Source organism: Ylistrum balloti, unplaced genomic scaffold (assembly GCF_031769215.1).
Source record: "Ylistrum balloti isolate Yb309-2 unplaced genomic scaffold, AGI_CSIRO_Ybal_v1 Utg369772, whole genome shotgun sequence".
NCBI lineage: Eukaryota > Metazoa > Mollusca > Bivalvia > Pectinida > Pectinidae > Ylistrum > Ylistrum balloti.
In genome coordinates, this window is record NW_026781965.1 from 319,698 (window position 1) to 345,539 (window position 25,842).

The 25,842-nt window shown below is 37.9% G+C and overlaps 1 protein-coding gene across 2 annotated transcripts in view; it reads right to left on the reverse strand.

The window, feature by feature from the left end:
* Positions 1 to 850: 850 nt before the first annotated feature.
* LOC132543859 (dual 3',5'-cyclic-AMP and -GMP phosphodiesterase 11-like) overlaps positions 851 to 25,842 on the reverse strand; it is a 90,909-nt gene continuing 65,917 nt past the window's right edge. For both annotated transcript variants that reach the window (XM_060207376.1, XM_060207375.1), the window contains 15 exons: positions 22,328 to 22,398; positions 20,024 to 20,087; positions 16,297 to 16,344; positions 15,809 to 15,952; positions 13,970 to 14,113; positions 7,919 to 8,065; positions 7,676 to 7,783; positions 7,002 to 7,111; positions 5,685 to 5,772; positions 4,710 to 4,810; positions 3,805 to 3,882; positions 3,406 to 3,469; positions 3,088 to 3,162; positions 2,595 to 2,678; positions 851 to 2,134 (listed from right to left, as the gene is read on the reverse strand). In XM_060207376.1, coding sequence (XP_060063359.1) covers positions 1,955 to 2,134; positions 2,595 to 2,678; positions 3,088 to 3,162; positions 3,406 to 3,469; positions 3,805 to 3,882; positions 4,710 to 4,810; positions 5,685 to 5,772; positions 7,002 to 7,111; positions 7,676 to 7,783; positions 7,919 to 8,065; positions 13,970 to 14,113; positions 15,809 to 15,952; positions 16,297 to 16,344; positions 20,024 to 20,087; positions 22,328 to 22,398 — 1,506 coding nt within the window. In that variant the 3' untranslated portion in view covers positions 851 to 1,954. The remainder of the gene's footprint in view (positions 2,135 to 2,594; positions 2,679 to 3,087; positions 3,163 to 3,405; positions 3,470 to 3,804; positions 3,883 to 4,709; positions 4,811 to 5,684; positions 5,773 to 7,001; positions 7,112 to 7,675; positions 7,784 to 7,918; positions 8,066 to 13,969; positions 14,114 to 15,808; positions 15,953 to 16,296; positions 16,345 to 20,023; positions 20,088 to 22,327; positions 22,399 to 25,842) is intronic.

Genomic DNA, 25,842 nt, shown 5'->3' on the forward strand with positions numbered 1-25,842 from the left:
GAAACACTAAAATTGGGCCAGCACTTTAAAGTTAATGTGATGTGGTCTCAAAGAGTGACAGGACATTGAAAAGGGGTCAGATCTTGACCAAGTAATGTCATAAAGCAAGTTTAATCAATAATAAATCTGAGTCAGTAACACTCTTTTTGCAATAATGCTACAAAAAAGCCTTAATTCATAGGCAGACTGGGGTTTAAATATTACAAGTCTCTACTTTTGTGGAATTTGATTAGGGGAACAGGAAAGACCAGGGTTTAAATATTCTTTTGGAATTTGATGGACAGGACAACTAGACAGGACAGGGTTCAGATACAACAGGCATCTACTATAGGACAGAGCAGGGTTCCGATACAACAGGCATCTACTATAGGACAGAGCAGGGTTCCGATACAACAGGCATCTACTATAGGACAGTGCAGGGTTCAGATACAACAGGGTTCAGATACAACAAGCATCTACTAAAGGACAGGGCAGGGTTCAGATACAACAGGCATCTACTAAAGGACAGAGCAGGGTTCAGATACAACAGGCATCTACTAAAGGACAGGGCAGGGTTCAGATACAACAGGCATCTACTATAGGACAGAGCAGGGTTCAGATACAACAGGCATCTACTAAAGGACAGGACAGGGTTCAGATATAGCATATCTACTATTGTGGATATTGATGGATCAGACAACAGGACAAAGCAGGGTTCAGATATAACATATCTACTATTGTGGAATTTGATGGACAGGCCAGTGTTTATATATTACAGGTATGTTCAGTAAATATATTTCAATTAATTACACTTATCTAGATCTATGGACATGTGTAAAGATATGATAAAAGATAAAATGAAACAGAAGGAAACATTTGTACTGGTAAATGGACTATGTATTCCATAGCCATATGTGTACGCTTTATAACTTTCCAAATAGTGAAGTACAATTTTTTAAAACTTCAGAAAATACAGAAAAGTCAAACTGGAATGACTTTGCAGATGAAGAATAATCCGTTGAATCTACTATACTAGAATCATGGTTCATATGTACTACATATGCCCTATAAGGCTTAGTAAAAACTATTAAGTTACCTGTAATGTTGTTACAAATAAATGCAGTTTAATATCAAGACCTACAATAACTATTACTGTTCACATAGGGAAATTTGTTCAACATCTCATCACTGTCATCACAGAAATGTCTTGACTCCCAGTTGAAGGTATAACTTTACCCAGACACAACAACCAATTGTCATTGTACGAGAGCTGGCAGTGTGTACCTCAGTACCAAAGACACAGCTTACCAAACAGACCCCTCACAACATATTTGTGTTCTTAATAATAAATAATACAGCTAAAAATATAGAAACAGAAATAAATAACACTTTCATAAATAATCCTGAGATCTCAAATCTACGTTACAAATGGTTGCTTGGTAACACATACATAAAACATTGCGAGAGGATAAAATCCCCACCATACCTCATTGATAACAGTGTGGTGGGGGATGGGGACAGTCTAATTTAATTGTCTACTTATAACAGTAATACATGAGATGAACAAGCTCGATGTGACAGTCACACCTCTTTGTCATGATAACAATGTCAAGGGGAGACAAATTTGGTGTGACAGCCCCACTAAACTGTCTACAGATAACAATATCAGGGGATACAAGCTTGATGTGACAGCCACATCTTTTTGTCTAATGACAACAATGTCAGGGGGAGACAAACTTGGTGTGACAGCCCCACTTAACTGTCTACTGATAACAATATCAAGGGGAGAAAACTTGGTGTGAGAGCTCCACTTAATTTTTACATGATTGTAGGGCACACCACAAATTACTACAACACATTGAAGACAGGTTTTCTTGGGTAAATAACACATTTGAAGATCAGAGTCATGAACAAAATTGGTATTTAAGTGGTAAAACAATGGGACTACAGAATGTGTAGGGTCGATCCACTAGTGTCATGATGTAGACATCTCTGCTTTCTCCTCCGAATGTTTCTCTTCCTCATTCTGTTTTTCATTTTCCTTCTCATCCTCTGAGTGTTTGTCTGTATGAGATGACATGCTGTGCCAGTTGTGCCTGTTTTTCTTGCATCCTTCTAACAGTGGATTCATGTGAGGCGATACATCAGACATTGCCTAAAAATCAGGACATTAACAATAAAATGTTACCTAAAGACAGGATATTTACAATAAAATGTTACCTAAAGTTAGGATATTTACAATAAAATGTTACCTAAAGTTAGGATATTTACAATAAAATGTTACGTAAAGTTAGGATATTTACATTCAAATTGCACTTGTGTACAGTCACATTGATGGTATCATACAATTTATTAAGCCAATGGCTTTTTTGGTAAATTAATGCAATGATGAATGAATTCAGAAATTGCAAACAGTACAAAAATATTTTAGCCCAACATTTTCAGCATGAGAAATGCTATAATAAGATTATCTCTATCATAAGTAAATTCTCAGTTTTATTTCTTTATTTTGCAGTAAGCCAAGTGTCTAATTTGAGTAAGAAACTATCTGATGGCTCTCTGACTTCATCACAGGACAAAGTGTAGAATATGATTGGTGGAGAAATTGTACTAACCTTGTAGATAGGCATACAAATTACATCAATGAAATTAACCTGCATGTCAGGTAGTCGATCTTTCTTATCTCTGTCCATCATATCCTGGAACACACAAAGGTTTATTTTTAAAATCACTCCAATACACACAGATGTACATAGCGTTACTATTGTAAGACAGTGTGTTAAACATTAAAACTTAAAATCATTCTAGGTTTACTCCTAAAATACTGAATTTAACCAGAAATTCAGGTTTGTATGTCACACATGGTTGTACTATCTTTTGTAAAAACAAATATAGAAAAAAATGTAATGATATGTAAAAATTAAAGTACATGTATATTTCTTAGTCATATGTACCATGTATGTATAACATGCATGCATACACAATGAAAACCCTGTTTCTACATATCATGCCCTTTTCAGGCTTCCATAGATTTGGACTGAAGAACATTGAAAATATGTCCAGTTTTTAAGTGACCCGAATCATTTTTGGCATAAAGAAGTCTCTTACCATAGGTTTGATCTTAAACTGGGCTTTTTCCATATCACCTTGTTCAAAGAATTCATTTGCTATGAGATCAGCAACCTAAAAGAAAACAAAATATATAGGCTAAAATAATTTTTTGTAGTTGATACAAGATTACATTATAATGAAGGCCTATTGAGATTCCCTATAGAGGTAGCATGAACACTTACACTTGTATACAGGATATATATACACACTGAGGGATGGCTGTAGAAGCAATTTGAAACTGTGCTTTAAGTTATGTTTTTCCATTTACATATCATTTATGCTAAGATAAGGATAAATTACTGTTTGATGACTTACCGCCAGTTGGACATCCCAGGGTTTGGTGATGGCAGACACATCTGACGCAGTCATCATCATTGACCTGCAACAAGGATCATTCAAGTTCTTTAGTAAAATATTTACAGCAATATACTGTTCTTGTCAATAAGTCCAATTGATAATTTCCAAGATATACAATCTGTCATTACCGAAGGGTTCAGAGCTTGACCAATGGATGTCTAATGGTCATTTCCTCTAGACATCCATACCTTTTTCCTTAAAAATGGAACACTGACTGTGCCTCTAATGATGTAACCAATAACTCAACCACACCAACAATGACTGAAAAATGATGACCACAGGTGTGTTATGGAGATCTAGGCTGGTGTACAAAATAGGTTATATAACAGGACCTAGGGTATATGACAGAATAATTACCTTAACAGATCTCTGTCCTCCCGCGAACTCCAGTCAGCCTTTCCACTGTCAACGAGGTCAAAAAATGTTCCCCTGAATCTGAAAATAGAAGGGAAAAATGGAAGAAGCAAATAAAAATTTGATATTGAAATACAGTAAACTAAAGACAAAAACTTAATACGAACAGGGGAAGACAATCCATCACACTGTACACCAATATATTTTCTTGTGCAGTCAAAATTTATGAAAAATTAGTTGCTGCGAAATAGTTATAATCACAGGTATGGTAGGCCATTTTACATGTGAACTTAGACTTATGCTTCTAGTTAACCAATGAGTGTCATATAAATACTTTTTGTTAAATAATTACATATGTGAAAGATAATATAAACAGGGAAATAACAATACTGACTTACTTTAAGATTAAGCAAGAAGTAAATCAGTCACAAAGGTATATGATTACCAAAACTCACAAGACTCCAATGGTATCACAAACGTCCTTATAGATATATGCAGCTAGACTTATAATTACAAAGAGAATTAAATCTCGCGTAATTGACAAGTCAAGTTTGATATAGTTTCAATGGAAATTAAACAAATTGTGCTCAAAAATCTATTTTTCCTATATAAACGACAAAAAACACAGGCAAATGCTTGGTAAAGAATCCTAAGATGCTTCCATCCATGAAAGCATTTAATTCTACCATATCTGGGTGTTGAGAAGAAGATTTTTGAAATCCAAGTCAATTTGACACCTTTTGGCCTCGTCCCTCTGGCCACATCACACGATGCACAAGGCATGATGCTGGATGAAGGTGATCACAAAAGGTCACCATAAGACTCTGTGTCAGGTGACCTAAAAATATTTCATGGGTGAATTCACTGGATAACAGGCTGATTATGTGATGAGTATACTATATACTTACTTGAAGTAGAGAGCCAGGTCAGTTGATAGTATTGCTGCTTCCAATAAGTTAATTACTTCTTCATATTCGTTTTGTTTCAAGTTGGATAAAATATCATTTCCCTGAAAGGAAAGTTTACACATAACTAGAAGAAAAAGAGACTGTTCTTTTCAGATGACTTTACAATGATATAAGTTGGTAGCTGCCATTTATCTTTAATATCAACTTTGTCATAGTACTAGTACTAATTGCAGTTTTGGATAAGAAGTCAAACTTGAGAAAATATCTGTAAGACATGAAAGACCCAACATGTCATTGTTTGATCATTTGCACAAGATGTCAAATGTGATCTTTGGTCCTTTAACCATGACTGATGACCACCAAAATACAACTAGGTGTAAAACTTAATATTATGGTACTACTAGTAGATATGTATGGAAGTGTATTCCGGCCACATTGTGTTTTATTTTATCTCAAAATTTCGAGATAGCAACTCGAAATTTCGAGTTAGTAATCCGGAATTTTGAGTTAGTAACTCGAAATTTCCAGTAAGTTATCCAAAATTTTTAGATATTAACCCGAAATTTTGATATAGCAACTCGAAATTCGACTTACTAACTCAAAGTTTTGGATTACTAACTTGAAATTTTGAGTTGCTATCTCGAAATTTCGGGTTAATATCTCAAAATTTCGCATCACTAACTCGAAATTTCGAGTTAAAATAAAACACAACGTGGCCGGAATACGCTTCCGTAGATATGAATCAAATCTGAGGGTTTGTCAAGGTATGACACAGACTAAAAAAGGATAGACATTGGAAACACTATCTGAAACAACATGTTGAGATGGCTGATAAGCCTTACCAACTGCTGTCAGTGCAGTATTCCTGTTTTCCAATAAAACGACTGTTGATAAGTAGAATTTAAGTTTATCATTAAATTCTGCCTTTAAGATATCCTCACGGTGTCTGAAGTACCCAGTAATGATAGTACTCACCTTGGTACTGAGTATCATAATACACTGGTCAAAATGGTGGTGTTCTAATGTCGAGGTAGAGTACAGGTCAGCTAGAGGGGACATTGACCTGAAACATTTATATACAGGTAAAATACAGGTGTGTTGAGGGAACTATACCTGAAACATATATATATACAGGTAAAATAAATGTGTGTTGTTGGGACATTAACCTGAGACATACATATAAAGGTAAAATACAGGTGTGTTAGGGGACATTGGCATGAGACAGAAATACAGGTAAAATACAGGTGTTTTAATTGGGACATTGACCTGCAATATGAATATAAGGTAAAACATATGTGTGTTAGCGTGACTTAGACCTGAAACATAGCTATACAGGTAAAATAAAGGTGTCTTATTGATCTGAAACATATATACATAAATAGGTAAAATACAAGTGTGTTCGGGGGAAATTGGCCTGAGACAGAAATACAGGTAAATTACATGTGTTTTAATTGGACATTGACCTGCAATATGAATGCATATAAGGTAAAATACAGGTGTGTTAGAGGGACATTGACCTGAAACTTACATACAAAGGTAAGGTACAGGTGTTTTGGGGGATTGGGATATGGAACTGAAACTTAAATGTTCAAGTGACACCCAGGTATGAAATGAGGGTATGAAATAAAGATTCTACATTGATTATAGTTTTATCATGCAATTAAGAAATAATAAAGAAATTTGTTGCTTGGTTTAAATAAGGTTGTAAAGCAAAATTGAATTTTAGATCGTAGAGCAATTACAGTGCAATGAAAGTGTAGAATAACACACATGTAAACTATGTTTACAGTGCCATTATATTAAACTAATCGAACCATTGTGGGAGGGGCCATGATAGCTCAGTCAGTTACAGTGTTGGCCCACATCACCTCGGGTGAACATCAGAGGTGTATAGTTCAACATTTCCTACTAATCATGGTTTGTGTTCTCAGGAAGTGGACTGGTGTGTGCTGACCTGGTTGTCTCCTTGGGCAAAACACTTTACCTCAATTGCTCTGGATAGTATGGGATGGGCCTCCTGAATGTTGTTCAGTAAGGTAGCTGATAGCTACTAATGGGAAACCCCAATGTAAAATGACCCGAGCTGTTTACAGGGCAGTAGATCCAGCAAACAAACCATTTAGGGATTATCTTATAGTGAGAGGTAAACCAGAGAAAACATGATGAAATCAAGGTTTACATTAAGATGATACACCATGATTATGTATTGATGTAGAAAAAGTTTTTCAATGAGAAAGTTTTTATAATCTGTATCAATCAATATATAGTCCTAAGGCATGAAGCAAAACTCACTCTTTCTGAAACTGATTGTTGGTTCCACGATGATCGAGGTCATGGCAGAGACAGCCTACCATTAAAGCTAGCCGCTCCTTGTCTGTGAACACATTGTCCATCTGTCCCTTCTAAAAAATATCATATATAATGTACAATAGTTACTGCATTAAAATTTGTTCAACTGAAATATTACAAGAGCAGGAAGACTATTGAGATTCTCATTAAAACTAAAGGTAAAAAGTTAATTATTGTGAAGTTTGTGTAGACTGCTAGAGGCAGAACAATCACTGAACATAATTTACTTGAAGCACATTCTTAAATTAGAACATAAGGATGACCTGAACAAGGGCACTCTGCACTCGGATTATACCTCCCATGATGAAGAGTTCCATTAATTAATAATTTATATAATTCATCTATTACAGCAGATAGTAATATGGGAAAACAATTTTTTTTAAACTCAAAACAAGTACACCTCCGTCACAGTCACACGATACATGTATATACTTATGTAATATCAATTGAAATCTTATTCCTGTAAAAGGCCTTGATTTTATATTTGCTTTTGAATGACAATGGATAATTGATAAAATATTATCAAGAAAATTACTGTTTCCTACTAGTAGAAATAAAGTGGTTGGCACTTTCATTTTTTGGTTGAAAAAAACAACAAGGGGCATAACTCTACCTACCTTGAGCATACAAAACATTGTCTGTGACACATTGAATGCATGTCTCCAGTTATGATATGTGACATTTCTGTAGTTTTTCTTCACACTCATCAGCCATCGACATAACACCTACAACATATATATTACATCAGCCTTCCACATAAAACATACAACATGTATATATTACATCAATGTTTAATATCAAACTTGTAATAAGGTTTGAGCTGTAACTTGAATACACATTAATTGTGATGCAACACTTACTTCATAGTTAATACGAAAGCGCTCCACCAGGTTCAGGTCAAGAAACATTCTTATGCTAGCCCTGAGGGTGTCGTCGTCATCCAGCCCAAAGTCACTGAACGAATAGTCGAGTAAGTTGTACTCAGTGGCCAACGGGATGGTAATTGTCTGTGGGTTATATAAATAATTCATCAGGTTATTGTCTGTGGGTTATATAAATAATTTATCAGGTTATTGTCTGTGGGTTATATAAATAATTCATCAGGTTATTGTCTGTGGGTTTTATAAATAATTCATCAGGTTATTGTCTGTGGGTTATATAAATAATTCATCAGGTTATTGTCTGTGGGTTTTATAAATAATTCATCAGGTTATTGTCTGTGGGTTATATAAATAATTCATCAGGTTATTGTCTGTGGGTTATATAAATAATTCATCAGGTTATTGTCTGTGGGTTATATAAATAATTTATCAGGTTATTGTCTGTGGGTTATATAAATAATTTATCAGGTTATTGTCTGTGGGTTATATAAATAATTCATCAGGTAATTGTCTGTGGGTGATTGTCTGTGGGTTATATAAATAATTTCATCAGGTTATTGTCTGTGGGTTAATACTGTGGGTTATACATTATCAGGTTATTGTCTGTGGGTTAATACTGTGGGTTATATACATAATTCAAGTTATTGTCTGTGGGTTATATAAATAATTCATCAGGTTATTGTCTGTGGGTTTTATAAATGATTCATCAGGTTATTGTCTGTGGGTTATATAAATAATTTATCAGGTTATTGTCTGTGGGTTATATAAATAATTCATCAGGTTATTGTCTGTGGGTTTTATAAATAATTCATCAGGTTATTGTCTGTGGGTTATATAAATAATTTATCAGGTTATTGTCTGTGGGTTATATAAATGATTTATCAGGTTATTGTCTGTGGGTTAACACATACATATCAGGTTATTTTCTGTGGGTTATATAGATAATATATCAGGTTATTGTCTGTGGGTTATATAAATAATTTATCAGGTTATTGTCTGTGGGTTATATAAATAATTTATCAGGTTATTGTCTGTGGGTTTTATAAATAATTCATCAGGTTATTGTCTGTGGGTTATATAAATAATTCATCAGGTTATTGTCTGTGGGTTATATAAATAATTCATCAGGTTATTGTCTGTGGGTTATATAAATAATTCATCAGGTTATTGTCTGTGGGTTATATAAATAATTTATCAGGTTATTGTCTGTGGGTTATATAAATAATTCATCAGGTTATTGTCTGTGGGTTATATAAATAATTTATCAGGTTATTGTCTTTGGGTTATATAAATAATTTATCAGGTTATTGTCTGTGGTTTATATAAATAATTTATCAGGTTATTGACTGTGGGTTATGTAAATAACATATCAGGTTATTGTCTGTGGGTTATATAAATAACATATCAGGTCATTGTCTGTGGGTTGTATAAAAAATACAAGATTATTGTCTAAGGATAGAATATAACCTTTCACAATATTGTTTTGGGTTTAAATGTAAAGGTTTAAAAATATACCACCAAAAGAACAATGGTAATATTCAAACTTAAGTAACTTGCAATAAATACTTAGGGAACAGAGTCATTCTCATTTGTGATTTGTGACAAAGCCTTTAATGACAGACTTGTGACAAATCCTTTAATGACAGACTTGTGACAAATCATTTGATGACAGACTTGTGACAAATCCTTTAATGACAGACTTGTGACAAAGCATTTAATGACAGCTTTGAGACAAAGTCGTTAATGACAGACTTCAGAAAAAGTCATTAATGACAGACTTGAGACAAAGTCCTTAATGCAGACTTGTGACAAAGCTGCTTTTCCAGGCCCAGTGTCCATCTGATTATAGATTTATCTACGACCTCAAACAGATTTTCCACACTTTTTAAACAAATCACTTTTGGCCACATTCATCTCATGTGATTTACAATAACATTTTTTCTCAGATAAAAGAAAAAACAAGAACAAGGTATAACAATGGAATTATGTAAATGAAGCTTTGATAAATCTGTGTGCCATAAACCACATTTACATAAGCCTATGCCTGATTGAGTCTTGCACTGTATCAAAGTCAAAATTCCACGACTGGTTGATAATTGACTTCTACAAAGGAAATCCAGGTAACAAGCAGGGTGCTAATCCTCCTGGGAACAACTCCTTTATTGACACCAACAACCGGATACACATACTAGGTGAGGCCATCTAAGGCAAGTAATCAGCTTTCAACCACCTGAAATCCAAGCTGAAACTAATGACACTGGGATCAGGAACCATATTACCCTTGCCTGTCTCAGCTTTCAGTCAATCAATTGCCTTTATGTGTGATTGTCTGTAAGTATTGGTACAAGATTAATGATTTCTGACCACGCATCCTCAATACCTAGAAAACACAATACTGGATGAGACCTGATACCATCACCTCAGTATGTGACCTGAAATACCACTACTCGGTTGGATGGGACACTTCTACTATTGGGTGTGACCTGACAGTACTACTATTGGGAGTGACCTGACAGTACTACTATTGGGTGTGACCTGACAGTACTACTATTGGGTGTGACCTGACAGTACTACTATTGGGTGTTACCTACTATCATTGGGAGTGACCTGACAGTACTACTATTGGGTGTGACCTGACAGTACTACTATTGGGTGTGACCTGACAGTACTACTATTGGGAGTGACCTGACAGTACTACTATTGGGAGTGACCTGACAGTACTACTATTGGGTGTGACCTGACATTACTACTAATTGGTGTGACCTGACACTACTACTAATGGGTGTTACCTGACACTATCACCTCTGGCTGTGACCTGACACTACTACTACTGGGTGTGACCTGACACTACTACTATTGGGTGTGACCTGACATTACTACTATTGGGTGTGACCTGACATTACTATTACTGGGTGTGACCTGACACTACTACTATTGGGTGAGACTTGACATTACTACTAATGGGTGTTACCTGACACTATCACCTCTGGGTGTGACTTGCCACTACTTCTACTGGGTGTGACTAGAACCTGCTACTACTGGGTGTAACTTGATACTACTGCTACAGGTGAGACATGATACTGCTACCACTACTGGGTATGACCTGACACTGTTTCTTGGTATGACCTGACACCACCACTTCTAGGTGTGACCTGACACCACCACAACTGAGTGTGACCTGACAATACTAATAATGGGTGTGAGCTGACACCACCACAACAGGATGTGACCTGCGACTACTAATACTGGGTGTAACCTGACACCAACACAACTGGATGTGACCAGACACCAACACAACTGGGATGTGACTCAACTGTACATCTAGTGGGTATGACCCGACTGTACATCTAGTGGGTATGACCCGACACTACTATGGGGTATGACTTAACAGAACTACAACTGGGTGTGACCCGACACTACTATTACTGGGTGTGACCTGATGTTACTATTACTACTATTACTTGGTGTGACCTGACACTACTATTACTGGGTGTGACCTGACATTACTACTAATGGGTGTGACCTGACATTACTATTACTGGGTGTGACCTGACACTGCTATTACTGGGTGTGACCCGACACTACTATTACTGGATGTGACCTGACGTTCCTATTGCTGGTTGTGATCTTAAAATACAATATTGGGTGTGACCCAACACTTCTACTACTGGGTGTGACCTGACATTACTATAGCTGGGTGTGACCTTAAATTACAATACTGGGTGTGGCCTTACACTATTACTACTGAGTGAGACTTACCTGTACAACTAATGGTTGTGACCTGAAAGGACATTTACTGGATGTGACCTGGCACTATCATTACTTAGTGTGATCTAAACCTTTTACTACTGAGTATTTATGGATAAGTATCACTAGTGTGTGTGACCTGGCAGTACCTCTGTTAGGTGTGACCTGACAGTACCCCTTTTGAGAGTGACCTGACCTGAAAGTGTCACTTATGGGTATAAGCAAACAATACAACTAGTAAACGTTTTGCAGAACACCACATTTTGGATCTGACATGGTATATAAAAATGAATGGACTTTAGGTCAAACATATAGATGAAGTCTGGAAAAGTCCAGATGGATGTCCCAGTATTGTGCTTTGTGTACTTATTGGACAATAAACACAGCATGCTTGCCCTATGAAGGAAAATCAATGCTGTGTTACAGACTGGTTTCTGTCAACGTAGGCCATGTAAGTGACATTCACCATCAAGTATTCCTGCGCATATCAGATTATCATTAATGTTTACCAACAGCAGCATCCTATCACAGAAATATTTCAACTGATGAATTTTGATTAATAGTTAAGCCAGACTTTAAAGAAACAGTTCCATCATCAAAGTTAGAAGCGGTCCCTATCCAAACGAGATGAAAGAGATCCAGGGAGCTTCTGTGTTGTAACAATTCAAAGCACAGTGTGCTCTGTACTTCATCTCAGACGGTACTACCAGTGCTACAAAATTTGGAGTAAAAGGTCGTGTTTTGCAATAATATTAAGGAAATCCAATTTTATTGAATTTCCAGAACTTAACACTTTTATCGCAGTGCTGAAAGTTCCTTTCCACATTCTGTGCCAAAGATCCTGCTGTGTCAGTATTGATTACTAAAAAATGGAATGCCTCAAAAGATTGGGGCAATTATCTTGGCAACTCTGTCTGTTTGAACGGTTAAAACTTCAAGACATGTCATTGAATGGAAACCTTCTGTGACAAAAGAATTAGGCTAAAAGTATAGACTTAAGATATGTGATCTGTGTAGATACGGCGATGCATATGTCAGTCTAGGGTTAATGCCCCCTCCCATCCCGTCCCCTTCCCCACTCCGACTGCCAACTTTCCAGCTGCAGCATGATATACAGTCAGACTTGTATGAATGTACAAGTATTTTTGCCCCATGGTAGTATTTTACACATTTCAACAAAAAGTGCTTCCTGACAAAGGAATTACAATAGCCCGCTGTTGTGTTAAGAGGTTAATTAATGCCTGGACAACAATTAAAGTTTAATTGACATTTAATCAAAAATGATAATGGGACGTCGTGTGATGTTCACCTACACCATGATGGTTTACTCCTAAAATGAAATCTAAGTGAAGAAATTGTGAAAACATAAGGAGTATATCCTGAACACTTTAATGATGATTTCACTCAAACACATCACCTTTCATTTTTAAGCATAAAAACATGAGAAACACAGTGATATAACCCACCACGAATGATTAAAAATCACTACATATCAGTTTTTCGCTAGTCCCTTGAACTTGGAAACATTGAAGTCTGACTGTACCTAGCCAAGGCAATCAGCCTGCTATGTAATCATTATGCAATCCTGAAAACATTCTGCAATTTCTTTGTAATCAAATTCAAATGTTAAGAAAAAATTCTTGCCAATTTCATATCGTTGTCTGATAGAGTTACAAGTATCATGAGCAGCCATGCAATGGTTCAGATGGTTTTTGTTAAAAAAAAAGCTACTCAGATAAATTGCCATGAGTATATTTTTGCCCCTAGGACCATTTTACTAAAATTTTGAGAATTGAATAATGCAAGGCTTTTTGCTGGAGTCAGTCCCTGTTGGCTGACTGATGACTGCCATGTGGCTGTGCAGGTTTTCAGTGAAATTGGATTAACATCAACATCGAGTGCACCACCACAACACTAAATGGAATTGGCAAAGGGAAGAAAATGGAAAATACGCACATCATCATCAATTGGCTCTGAATTTTCCATTTTCAGTAAATGCATATCAATAATATTGTCACTTAAACTAAATAGGCAGATCTATTTCCGTAGGATAGAGACATTTCATTAAACCTAAATACAGGGGCACATAATGTCCTACCCTTTCTATATCATTACCAACCCTCACTACCAAGGTACAGGGAAGTTGGGACAGAATTGTGCGGTAATATTCCCTTGTTGGGATGAGGTAGGTTATAGATATAACATTGTTTGGTGTGATGCCAGATATCAAATGTATACAAATCATGTTGTTGTTGAGGTGAGGTGGTCTGCAGGTATACCGACCTTGAGTTTGTTTGCCTCATCAGCTGGGACAGTTGCATGGTAGGAGAGACATTCCAGGGCGATTCTTCGTTTAGCCATTGCCCTGACAGCTGTCTCATACATTTGAGTATTGTTGATTCCCATTCCACAGAAGATTGCAAAAGCCTACAAGTCAACCAATACAGATTATATACTGACACTCAGGCAGAGGGAGGTAAAAGTAATGGCCTACAAGTCAACCAACACAGATTATATACTGACACTCAGGCAGAGGGCGGTAAACGTAACGACCTACAATGTCAACCAACACAGATTATATACTGACACTCAGGCAGAGGGAGGTAAAAGTAACGGCCTACAAGTCAACCAATACAGATTATATACTGATACTCAGGCAGAAGGAGGTAAAAGTAATGGCCTACAAGTCATCCAATACAGATTATATACTGACGCTCAGGCAGAGGGAGGTAAAAGTAAGAGCCTACAAGTCAACCAACACAGATTATATACTGACACTCAGGCAGAGGGAGCTAAAAGTAATGGCCTACAAGTCAACCAACACAGATTATATACTGACACTAAGGCAGAGGGAGGTAAAAGTAATGGCCTACAAAGTCAACCAACATAGATTATAAAATGACACTCAGGCAGAGGGAGGTAAAAGTTATGGCCTACAAGTCAACCAACACAGATTATATACTGACGCTAAGGCAGAGGGAGGTAAAAGTAATGGCCTACAAAGTCAACCAACACAGATTATATACTGACACTCAGGCAGAGGGAGGTAAATGTAATGGCCTACAAAGTCAACCAACACAGATTATATACTGACACTCAGGCAGAGGGAGGTTAAAGTTATGGCCTACAAGTCAACCAGCGCAGATTATATAGTGACACTCAGGCAGAGGGAGGTAAAAGTTATGGCCTACAAGTCAACCAAGTAGTATACTTTTCATTTGACACAACCTTAAATAAACACTTCACATTTGACACTCTCTAGAAGAAAGTGCACTTCACCTATGACACTATCTAACAAGCTCCTTTCACATTTGACACTATCTAACAAGCTCCTTTCACATTTGACACTATCTAGAGTGTTCACTTCACATTTGACACTTCCTAACAGGTACACTTCACATTTGACACTCTCTAGAGTGTTCACTTCACATTTGACACTTCCTAACAGGTACACTTCACATTTGACACTCTCTAGAGTGTTCACTTCACATTTGACACTATCTAACAAGTATACTTCACATTTGACACTATCTAACAAGTAAACTTCACATTTGACACTCTCTAGAGTGTTCACTTCACATCTAAAAATTATACTTCACATTTGACACTATCTAACAAGTACACTTCACATTTGACACTATCTAACAAGTAAACTTCACATTTGACACTCTCTAGAGTGTTCACTTCACATTTGACACTATTTAACAATTATACTTCACATTTGACACTATCTAACAAGTAAACTTCACATTTGACACTATCTAACAAGTATACTTCACATTTGAAACTCCCTTAAATAAACACTTCACATTTGGCACTTCCTAACAGGTACACTTCACATTTGGCACTGTCTAGAAGAAAGTACACTTCACCTTTGACTCTCTCTTACAAGCACTCTTCATATCTCTAACAATCACACATCACAATTTTAAGAGAACTTTATATTCGTTGCTCTTACAAGTGTTTTGACAATATAGCAAGAATCAAAGTTGTCAGCAGAGGAGATTGACGAGGCGGCATTAAAGTGGAAGCTTCGAGTATAATATATCATACACACACTAACCAACAAAACTATCAATGTGGTCAAAAGCTCCGATATTTATCTATCAATGTACAACTCACTTCAAACAGGTTCTCATCATTCTTGTTGAATGCGGTGCCATCCAGTTTATTGGTCAACTGTGCTACCCCAATCACTCGGTTACAGGAATTCTTGATCGGCATACATAATATGGATTTCGTTACAAAGCCACTCTCCTCATCAGCCTGTAAATAGGAATATCAGTCATACTTTTTAATAACACAGCGGTTCTCCTGAGGATGCCCCAGCAAATGGTTTACATTAAATATTGCAGTGTAATTGAAATGAACCAGCCGAGTGATAGATCAAAACAGAAAGCTATTTATAGGAGGTTGGGTTAGATAAGACAAGAGTTTTGTGGTGTACATTTCTATTTGATGTCAGTACAAAGTAAGGTGAACCATACACCTTAATCTTATACATGTATAATATCAGAAAAAAAATATCAAGATAAAATCAATTAATCAGAAATACAACCTTAAAATACCAAGAATTTCGTATGGAGAATTAAATTAGAAAAAAAGCTGACCTTCATGTAAAATCTCTTGTCTTTGGAAGCGTCTGGAATATTGAGTGTCTGGAAATAAAACATCAATTCTACATTATTTCTGTGTTATATTACTGACCCTTCTTTGCATTGGTAACTGACTTTGATTCCTAGTGTAAACTTTTCATAACACTATAAAATTCATTACAATTTAGGTTTCAAAGCATTAATAAAAATCAAGATATATGACATATTCTTTTCCTATTGTCAAGACATACAAAATACATACAAACGATTTACAGTGAATTTAAAATGATTTATCATAAATACAGAAAAAAATTCTTACTATCGATATCATATTAGTAAGTATGCCTATGTAATTATTGTCTTGACAGAATATGATGTATGTGTATATATCTGTATTAGTGTGATAACAGACAGCTAGTTAGATACACTTCCTGAAAATTGATATGATAGAAAATTGTCTGGTACACATTACTGAAAGTTGGAACAACAGAGAATATGTCTGATATACTTTACTGAAGGTTGATACAACATAGGACTGATGATACACTTTACAGAAGGTTGATACAACAGAGGACTGATGATACACTATACAGAAGGTTGATACAACAGAGGACTGGTCTGATACACTTTACTGAAGGTTGATGCAACAGAGGACTGGTCTGATACACTTTACAGAAGGTTGATACAACAGAGGACTGATGATACACTTTACAGAAGGTTGATACAACAGAGGACTGATCTGATACACTTTATTGAAGGTTGATACAACACAGGACTGGTTTGATACACTTTACAGAAGGTTGATACAACAGAGAATATGTCTGATACACTTTACTGAAGGTTGATATAACCTAGGACTGGTCTGATACACTTTACAGAAGGTTGATACAACAGAGGACTGATGATACACTATACAGAAGGTTGATACAACACAGGACTGGTCTGATACACTTTACAGAAGGTTGATACAACAGAGGACTGATGATCCACTTTACAGAAGGTTGATACAACAGAGGACTGATGATACACTTTACAGAAGGTTGATACAACAGAGGACTGGTCTAATACACTTTACAGAAGGTTGATACAACAGAGGACTGATGATACATTTTACTGAAGGTTGATACAACAGAGGACTGATGATACACTTTACAGAAGGTTGATACAACAGAGGACTGGTCTGATACACTTTACTGAAGGTTGATACAACAGAGGACAGGTCTGATACACTTTACAGAAGGTTGATACAACAGAGGACTGATGATACACTTTATTGAAGGTTGATACAACAGAGGACTGGTTTGATACACTTTACAGAAGGTTGATACAACAGAGAATATGTCTGATACACTTTACTGAAGGTTGATACAACCTAGGACTGGTCTGATACACTTTACAAAAGGTTGATACAACAGAGGACTGATCTGATACACTTTATTGAAGGTTGATACAACACAGGACTGGTTTGATACACTTTACAGAAGGTTGATACAACAGAGAATATGTCTGATACACTTTACTGAAGGTTGATACAACCTAGGACTGGTCTGATACACTTTACAGAAGGTTGATACAACACAGGACTGGTCTGATACACTTTACAGAAGGTTGATACAACAGAGGACTGATGATACACTTTACAGAAGGTTGATACAACAGAGGACTGATGATACACTTTACAGAAGGTTGATACAACAGAGGACTGGTCTGATACACTTTACAGAAGGTTGATACAACAGAGGACTGGTCTGATACACTTTACAGAAGGTTGATACAACAGAGGACTGATGATACACTTTACAGAAGGTTGATACAACAGAGGACTGATGATACACTTTACTGAAGGTTGATACAACAGAGGACTGATGATACACTTTACTGAAGGTTGATACAACAGAGGACTGATGATACACTTTACTGAAGGTTGATACAACAGAGGACTGATGATACATTTTACTGAAGGTTGATACAACAGAGGACTGATGATACACTTTACAGAAGGTTGATACAACAGAGGACTGATGATACATTTTACTGAAGGTTGATACAACAGAGGACTGATGATACACTTTACAGAAGGTTGATACAACCTAGGACTGGTCTGATACACTTTACAGAAGGTTGATACAACAGAGGACTGATCTGATACACTTTATTGAAGGTTGATACAACACAGGACTGGTTTGATACACTTTACTGAAGGTTGATACAACAGAGGACTGATGATACATTTTACTGAAGGTTGATACAACAGAGGACTGATGATACACTTTACAGAAGGTTGATACAACAGAGGACTGATGATACATTTTACTGAAGGTTGATACAACAGAGGACTGATGATACACTTTACAGAAGGTTGATACAACAGAGGACTGGTCTGATACACTTTACTGAAGGTTGATACAACAGAGGACAGGTCTGATACACTTTACAGAAGGTTGATACAACAGAGGACTGATGATACACTTTACAGAAGGTTGATACAACAGAGGACTGATCTGATACACTTTATTGAAGGTTGATACAACACAGGACTGGTTTGATACACTTTATTGAAGGTTGATACAACCTAGGACTGGTCTGATACACTTTACAGAAGGTTGATACAACATAGGACTGATGATACACTTTACAGAAGGTTGATACAACAGAGGACTGATGATACACTTTACAGAAGGTTGATACAACAAAGGACTGTCTGATACACTATACAGAAGGTTGATACAACATAGGACAGGTCTGATACACTTTACAGAAGGTTGATACAACAGAGGACTGATGATACACTTTACAGAAGGTTGATACAACAGAGGACTGATCTGATACACTTTATTGAAGGTTGATACAACACAGGACTGGTTTGATACACTTTATTGAAGGTTGATACAACCTAGGACTGGTGTGATACACTTTACAGAAGGTTGATACAACATAGGACTGATGATACACTTTACAGAAGGTTGATACAACAGAGGACAGGTCTGATACACTTTACAGAAGGTTGATACAAGAAAGGACTGATGATACACTTTACAGAAGGTTGATACAACAGAGGACTGGTCTGATACACTTTACAGAAGGTTGATACAACATAGGACTGATGATACACTTTACAGAAGGTTGATACAACAGAGGACAGGTCTGATACACTTTACAGAAGGTTGATACAACAAAGGACTGATGATACACTATACAGAAGGTTGATACAACAAAGGACTGATGATACACTATACAGAAGGTTGATACAACAAAGGACTGATGATACACTTTACAGAAGGTTGATACAACAAAGGACTGATCTGATACACTTTACAGAAGGTTGATACAACAGAGGACTGGTCTGATACACTTTACAGAAGGTTGATACAACAGAGGACTGATGATACACTTTACAGAAGGTTGATACAACAGAGGACAGGTCTGATACACTTTACAGAAGGTTGATACAACAGAGGACTGATGATACACTATACAGAAGGTTGATACAACAGAGGACTGGTCTGATACACTTTACAGAAGGTTGATACAACAGAGGACTGGTCTGATACACTTTACAGAAGGTTGATACAACAGAGGACTGATGATACACTTTACAGAAGGTTGATACAACAGAGGACTGATCTGATACACTTTACAGAAGGTTGATACAACACAGGACTGGTCATACATGTAGTATAGCATATCTACTCTACACAGAAATAATTTTATTATTTTAATTCTGTAACAATATTAGACTTACCTCCCCTGTTGTAGCTACATGACCTGAGATTCCGATATGTATAGGAAACCGTGGCTCGGCAGGCCTGCAAGTAAAAACATCATTTTGTGGGTGTCAAAAGGGAGATAATTTGTCATTGACTATTGAATTGGCCATCTATTGAATGATGCGAGATGGACAGGACTGCAGGTGATCTCTGATAGTTAGAACTCCTGTATCCCCAGGCTACTTAAAGGAGATTGATGACAGGTCTTAACCATAATTACTAGTACAACCCTCTTCTTCACCTGCACAACGCACTTTGCACACAGCAAATAATAATCAAATTTCTGACATTGATAAAAATTTTTGAAAGTTGATTAAGCAAAAACAACAATATTTTTTGACACTGAGCTCATAACTGTCAACTAAAAGTTGAAATATCCCCTGTCGCAGAACAAATTACTGCTCTCCAATCATCACTGCCATTTGTAGTGTTAATGACAAAGCTCACAGGACTGTTTCACCGTCAATTATTTCTGAGATTTTGCAAAACAAATATCTAAATATCTGAAAAAATATGTGTTTTCAGGGCTTTACCAGTCTGTATGTCATTACTCAGCAATATGTGACTAAGACTCTCCACTCTCAATACACAGAACATACCAATCTTTGTGTCAGTACTTACTGATCTGTGTCAGTACTCACCAATCTGTGTCAGTGCTCACCAATTTGTGTCATTACTCACTAATCTGTGTCAGTACTCACCAATCTGTGTCAGTGCTCACCAATCTGTATCAGTGCTCACCAATCTGTGTCAGTACTTACCAATCTGTGTCAGTGCTCACCAATCTGTGTCAGTACTCACCAATCTGTGTCAGTACTCACTAATCTGTGTCAGTGTTCACCAATCTGTGTCAGTGCTCACCAATCTGTGTCAGTGCTCACCAATCTGTGTCAGCACTAAACAGATCGTGTGTCATTTCAGATCAAATGTGTGCAAGTTCTCACACATCTGTGTCAGTACTCAGCTCTTCGTGTGTCAATACTCACTGATCTGTGTGTCAGTACTCACCACTACCTGTTCGAGTACCTAACTTGTATGACAGTTCTCACCACTACCTGTTTGAGTACCTAACCTGTATGACAGTACTCACCACTACCTGTTTGAGTACCTAACCTGTATGACAGTACTCACCACTACCTGTTTGAGTACCTAACCTGTATGACAGTACTCACCACTCTCTGTTTGAGTACCTAACCTGTATGACAGTACTCACCACTCTCTGTTTGAGTACCTAACCTGTATGACAGTACTCACCACTCTCTGTTTGAGTACCTAACCTGTATGACAGTACTCACCACTACCTGTTTGAGTACCTAACCTGTATGACAGTACTCACCACTCTCTGTTTGAGTACCTAACCTGTATGACAGTACTCACCACTCTCTGTTTGAGTACCTAACCTGTATGACAGTACTCACCACTCTCTGTTTGAGTACCTAACCTGTATGACAGTACTCACCACTCTCTGTTTGAGTACCTAACCTGTATGACAGTACTCACCACTCTCTGTTTGAGTACCTAACCTGTATGACAGTACTCACCACTCTCTGTTTGAGTACCTAACCTGTATGACAGTACTCACCACTCTCTGTTTGAGTACCTAACCTGTATGACAGTACTCACCACTCTCTGTTTGAGTACCTAACCTGTATGACAGTACTCACCACTCTCTGTTTGAGTACCTAACCTGTATGACAGTACTCACCACTACCTGTTTGAGTACCTAACCTGTATGACAGTACTCACCACTCTCTGTTTGAGTACCTAACCTGTATGACAGTACTCACCACTCTCTGTTTGAGTACCTAACCTGTATGACAGTACTCACCACTCTCTGTTTGAGTACCTAACCTGTATGACAGTACTCACCACTCTCTGTTTGAGTACCTAACCTGTATGACAGTACTCACCACTCTCTGTTTGAGTACCTAACCTGTATGACAGTACTCACCACTCTCTGTTTGAGTACCTAACCTGTATGACAGTACTCACCACTCTCTGTTTGAGTACCTAACCTGTATGACAGTACTCACCACTCTCTGTTTGAGTACCTAACCTGTATGACAGTACTCACCACTCTCTGTTTGAGTACCTAACCTGTATGACAGTACTCACCACTACCTGTTTGAGTACCTAACCTGTATGACAGTACTTACCACTCTCTGTTTGAGTACCTAACCTGTATGACAGTACTCACCACTCTCTGTTTGAGTACCTAACCTGTATGACAGTACTTACCACTCTCTGTTTGAGTACCTAACCTGTATGACAGTACTTACCACTCTCTGTTGAATGTATCACTGTTGTCAAAATCTGTGTTTTCCAGATCAAACACCTGAGAAAATATGCCCTGTAAGAAAAAATGCCTGACTTTTTAAACATTCCAATGTAAAATCATTGACAACATCAAATTAATATACATAGAGTATGTAACAGCTAGGCTGTAAACAGCTGGTCTATAAACAGCTAGGCTGTAAACAGTTGGTCTATAAACAGCTAGGCTGTAAACAGCTGGTCTATAAACAGCTAGGCTGTAAACAGCTGGTCTATAAACAGCTAGGCTGTAAACAGCTGGTCTGTAAAGAGCTAGGCTGTAAACAGCTGGTCTATAAACAGAGCTAGGCTGTAAACAGCTGGTCTATAAACAGAGCTAGGCTGTAAACAGCTGGTCTATAAACAGCTAGGTTGTAAACAGCTGGTCTGTAAAGAGCTAGGCTGTAAACAGCTGGTCTATAAACAGCTAGGCTGTAAACAGCTGGTCTGTAAAGAGCTAGGCTGTAAACAGTTGGTCTATAAACAGCTAGGCTGTAAATAGCTGGTCTGTAAAGAGCTAGGCTGTAAACAGCTGGTCTGTACAGTTCTGTACACATTGATAATGACTGTACATGTTTAGTCTTCATACAACTAATCTGTACACACAATGCTAGTCTGTATAAACACAACTGATCTGTACACAAACAATTAGTCTGTACATACAAAACCAGTCTGAACACACACAGCCAGTCTGTACACACACAGCCAGTCTGTACATACACAGCCAGTCTGTACATACACAATTAGTCTGTACATACACAACTAGTCTTTACATACGCAGCCAGTCTGTACATACAACTGATCTGTACATACACAGCCAGTCTGTACATACAACTGATCTGTACATACACAATTAGTCTTTACATACACAGCCAGTCTGTACATACAACTGATCTGTACATACACAATTAGTCTTTACATACACAGCCAGTCTGTACATACAACTGATCTGTACATACACAATTAGTCTTTACATACACAGCCAGTCTGTACATACAACTAATCTGTACATACACAATTAGTCTTTACATACACAGCCAGTCTGTACATACAACTGATCTGTACATACACAATTAGTCTTTACATACACAGCCAGTCTGTACATACAACTAATCTGTACATACACAGGCAGTCTGTACATACAACTGATCTGTACATACACAATTAATCTGTACATACACAGGCAGTCTGTACATACAACTGATCTGTACATACACAATTAGTCTGTACATCAGTCTGTACATACACACCAGTCTGTACATACACAATTACACACAGTCTTTACATACACAGCCAGTCTGTACATACAACTGATCTGTACATACACAATTAGTCTTTACATACACAGCCAGTCTGTACATACAACTAATCTGTACATACACAGCCAGTCTGTACATACAACTGATCTGTACATACACAATTAGTCTGTACATACACAGGCAGTCTGTACATACAACTGATCTGTACATACACAATTAGTCTGTACATACACAGGCAGTCTGTACATACACAGCCAGTCTGTACATACAACTAGTCTGTACACACAGTGCTTGTCAATATAAACACAACTAGTCTGTACAGCCAGTCTGTACATACACAACTTGTCTGTACACAATAAGTTACTGTGGTGTACCTAGTACTGCGGTGTACCTAGTCACTGTGGTGTACCTAGTACTGTGGTGAACCTAGTGACTGTGGTGTACCTAGTACTGTGGTGAACCTAGTGACTGTGGTGTACCTAGTCACTGTGGTGTACCTAGTACTGTGGTGAACCTAGTGACTGTGGTGTACCTAGTCACTGTGGTGTACCTAGTACTGTGGTGTACCTAGTGACTGTGGTGTACCTAGTCACTGTGGTGTACCTAGTACTGTGGTGTACCTAGTACTGTGGTGTACCTAGTACTGTGGTGTACCTTGTACTGTGGTGTTCCTAGTCACTGTGGTGTACATAGTCACTGTGGTGTACCTAGTCACTGTGGTGTTCCTAGTCACTGTGGTGTTCCTAGTCACTGTGGTGTACCTAGTCACTGTGGTGTACCTAGTACTGTGGTGTACCTAGTCACTGTGGTGTACCTAGTCACTGTGGTGTACCTAGTCACTGTGGTGTACCTAGTCACTGTGGTGTACCTAGTACTGTGGTGTACCTAGTGACTGTGGTGTACCTAGTCACTGTACCTAGTCACTGTGGTGTACCTAGTCCTGTGGTGTTCCTAGTCACTGTGGTGTACATAGTCACTGTGGTGTACCTAGTCACTGTGGTGTTCCTAGTCACTGTGGTGTTCCTAGTCACTGTGGTGTACCTAGTCACTGTGGTTTACCAAGTACTGTGGTGTTCCTAGTCACTGTGGTGTACCTATCACTGTGGTGTACCTAGTCACTGTGGTGTACCTAGTACTGTGGTGTACCTAGTGACTGTGGTGTACCTAGTCACTGTGGTGTACATAGTCACTGTGGTGTACCTAGTCACTGTGGTGTACCTAGTACTGTGGTGTACCTAGTGACTGTGGTGTACCTAGTCACTGTGGTGTACCTAGTACTGTGGTGTACCTAGTACTGTGGTGAACCTAGTCACTGTGGTGTACCTAGTCACTGTGGTGTACCTAGTACTGTGGTGTACCTAGTACTGTGGTGTACCTAGTCACTGTGGTGTACCTAGTACTGTGGTGTACATAGTCACTGTGGTGTACCTAGTACTGTGGTGAACCTAGTGACTGTGGTGTACCTATCACTGTGGTGTACCTAGTCACTGTGGTGTACCAAGTACTGTGGTGTTCCTAGTCACTGTGGTGTACCTAGAACTGTGGTTACCTGTCACTGTGGTGTTCCTAGTCACTGTGGTGTACCTAGTCACTGTGGTGTACCTAGTCACTGTGGTGTACATAGTCACTGTGGTGTACCTAGTCACTGTGGTTTACCAAGTCCTGAGGTGTACCTAGTGACTGTGGTGTACCTAGTACTGTGGTGAACCTAGTGACTGTGGTTACCTGTCACTGTGGTGTTCCTAGTCACTGTGGTGTACCTAGTCACTGTGGTGTACATAGTCACTGTGGTGTACATAGTCACTGTGGTGTACCTAGTCACTGTGGTTTACCAAGTCCTGAGGTGTACCTAGTCACTGTGGTGTACCTAGTACTGTGGTGAACCTAGTGACTGTGGTGTACCTAGTACTGTGGTGTACCAAGTACTGTGGTGTTCCTAGTCACTGTGGTGTACCTAGAACTGTGGTTACCTGTCACTGTGGTGTTCCTAGTCACTGTGGTGTACCTAGTCACTGTGGTGTACATAGTCACTGTGGTGTACATAGTCACTGTGGTGTACCTAGTCACTGTGGTTTACCAAGTCCTGAGGTGTACCTAGTCACTGTGGTGTACCTAGTACTGTGGTGAACCTAGTGACTGTGGTTACCTGTCACTGTGGTGTTCCTAGTCACTGTGGTGTACCTAGTCACTGTGGTGTACATAGTCACTGTGGTGTACCTTGT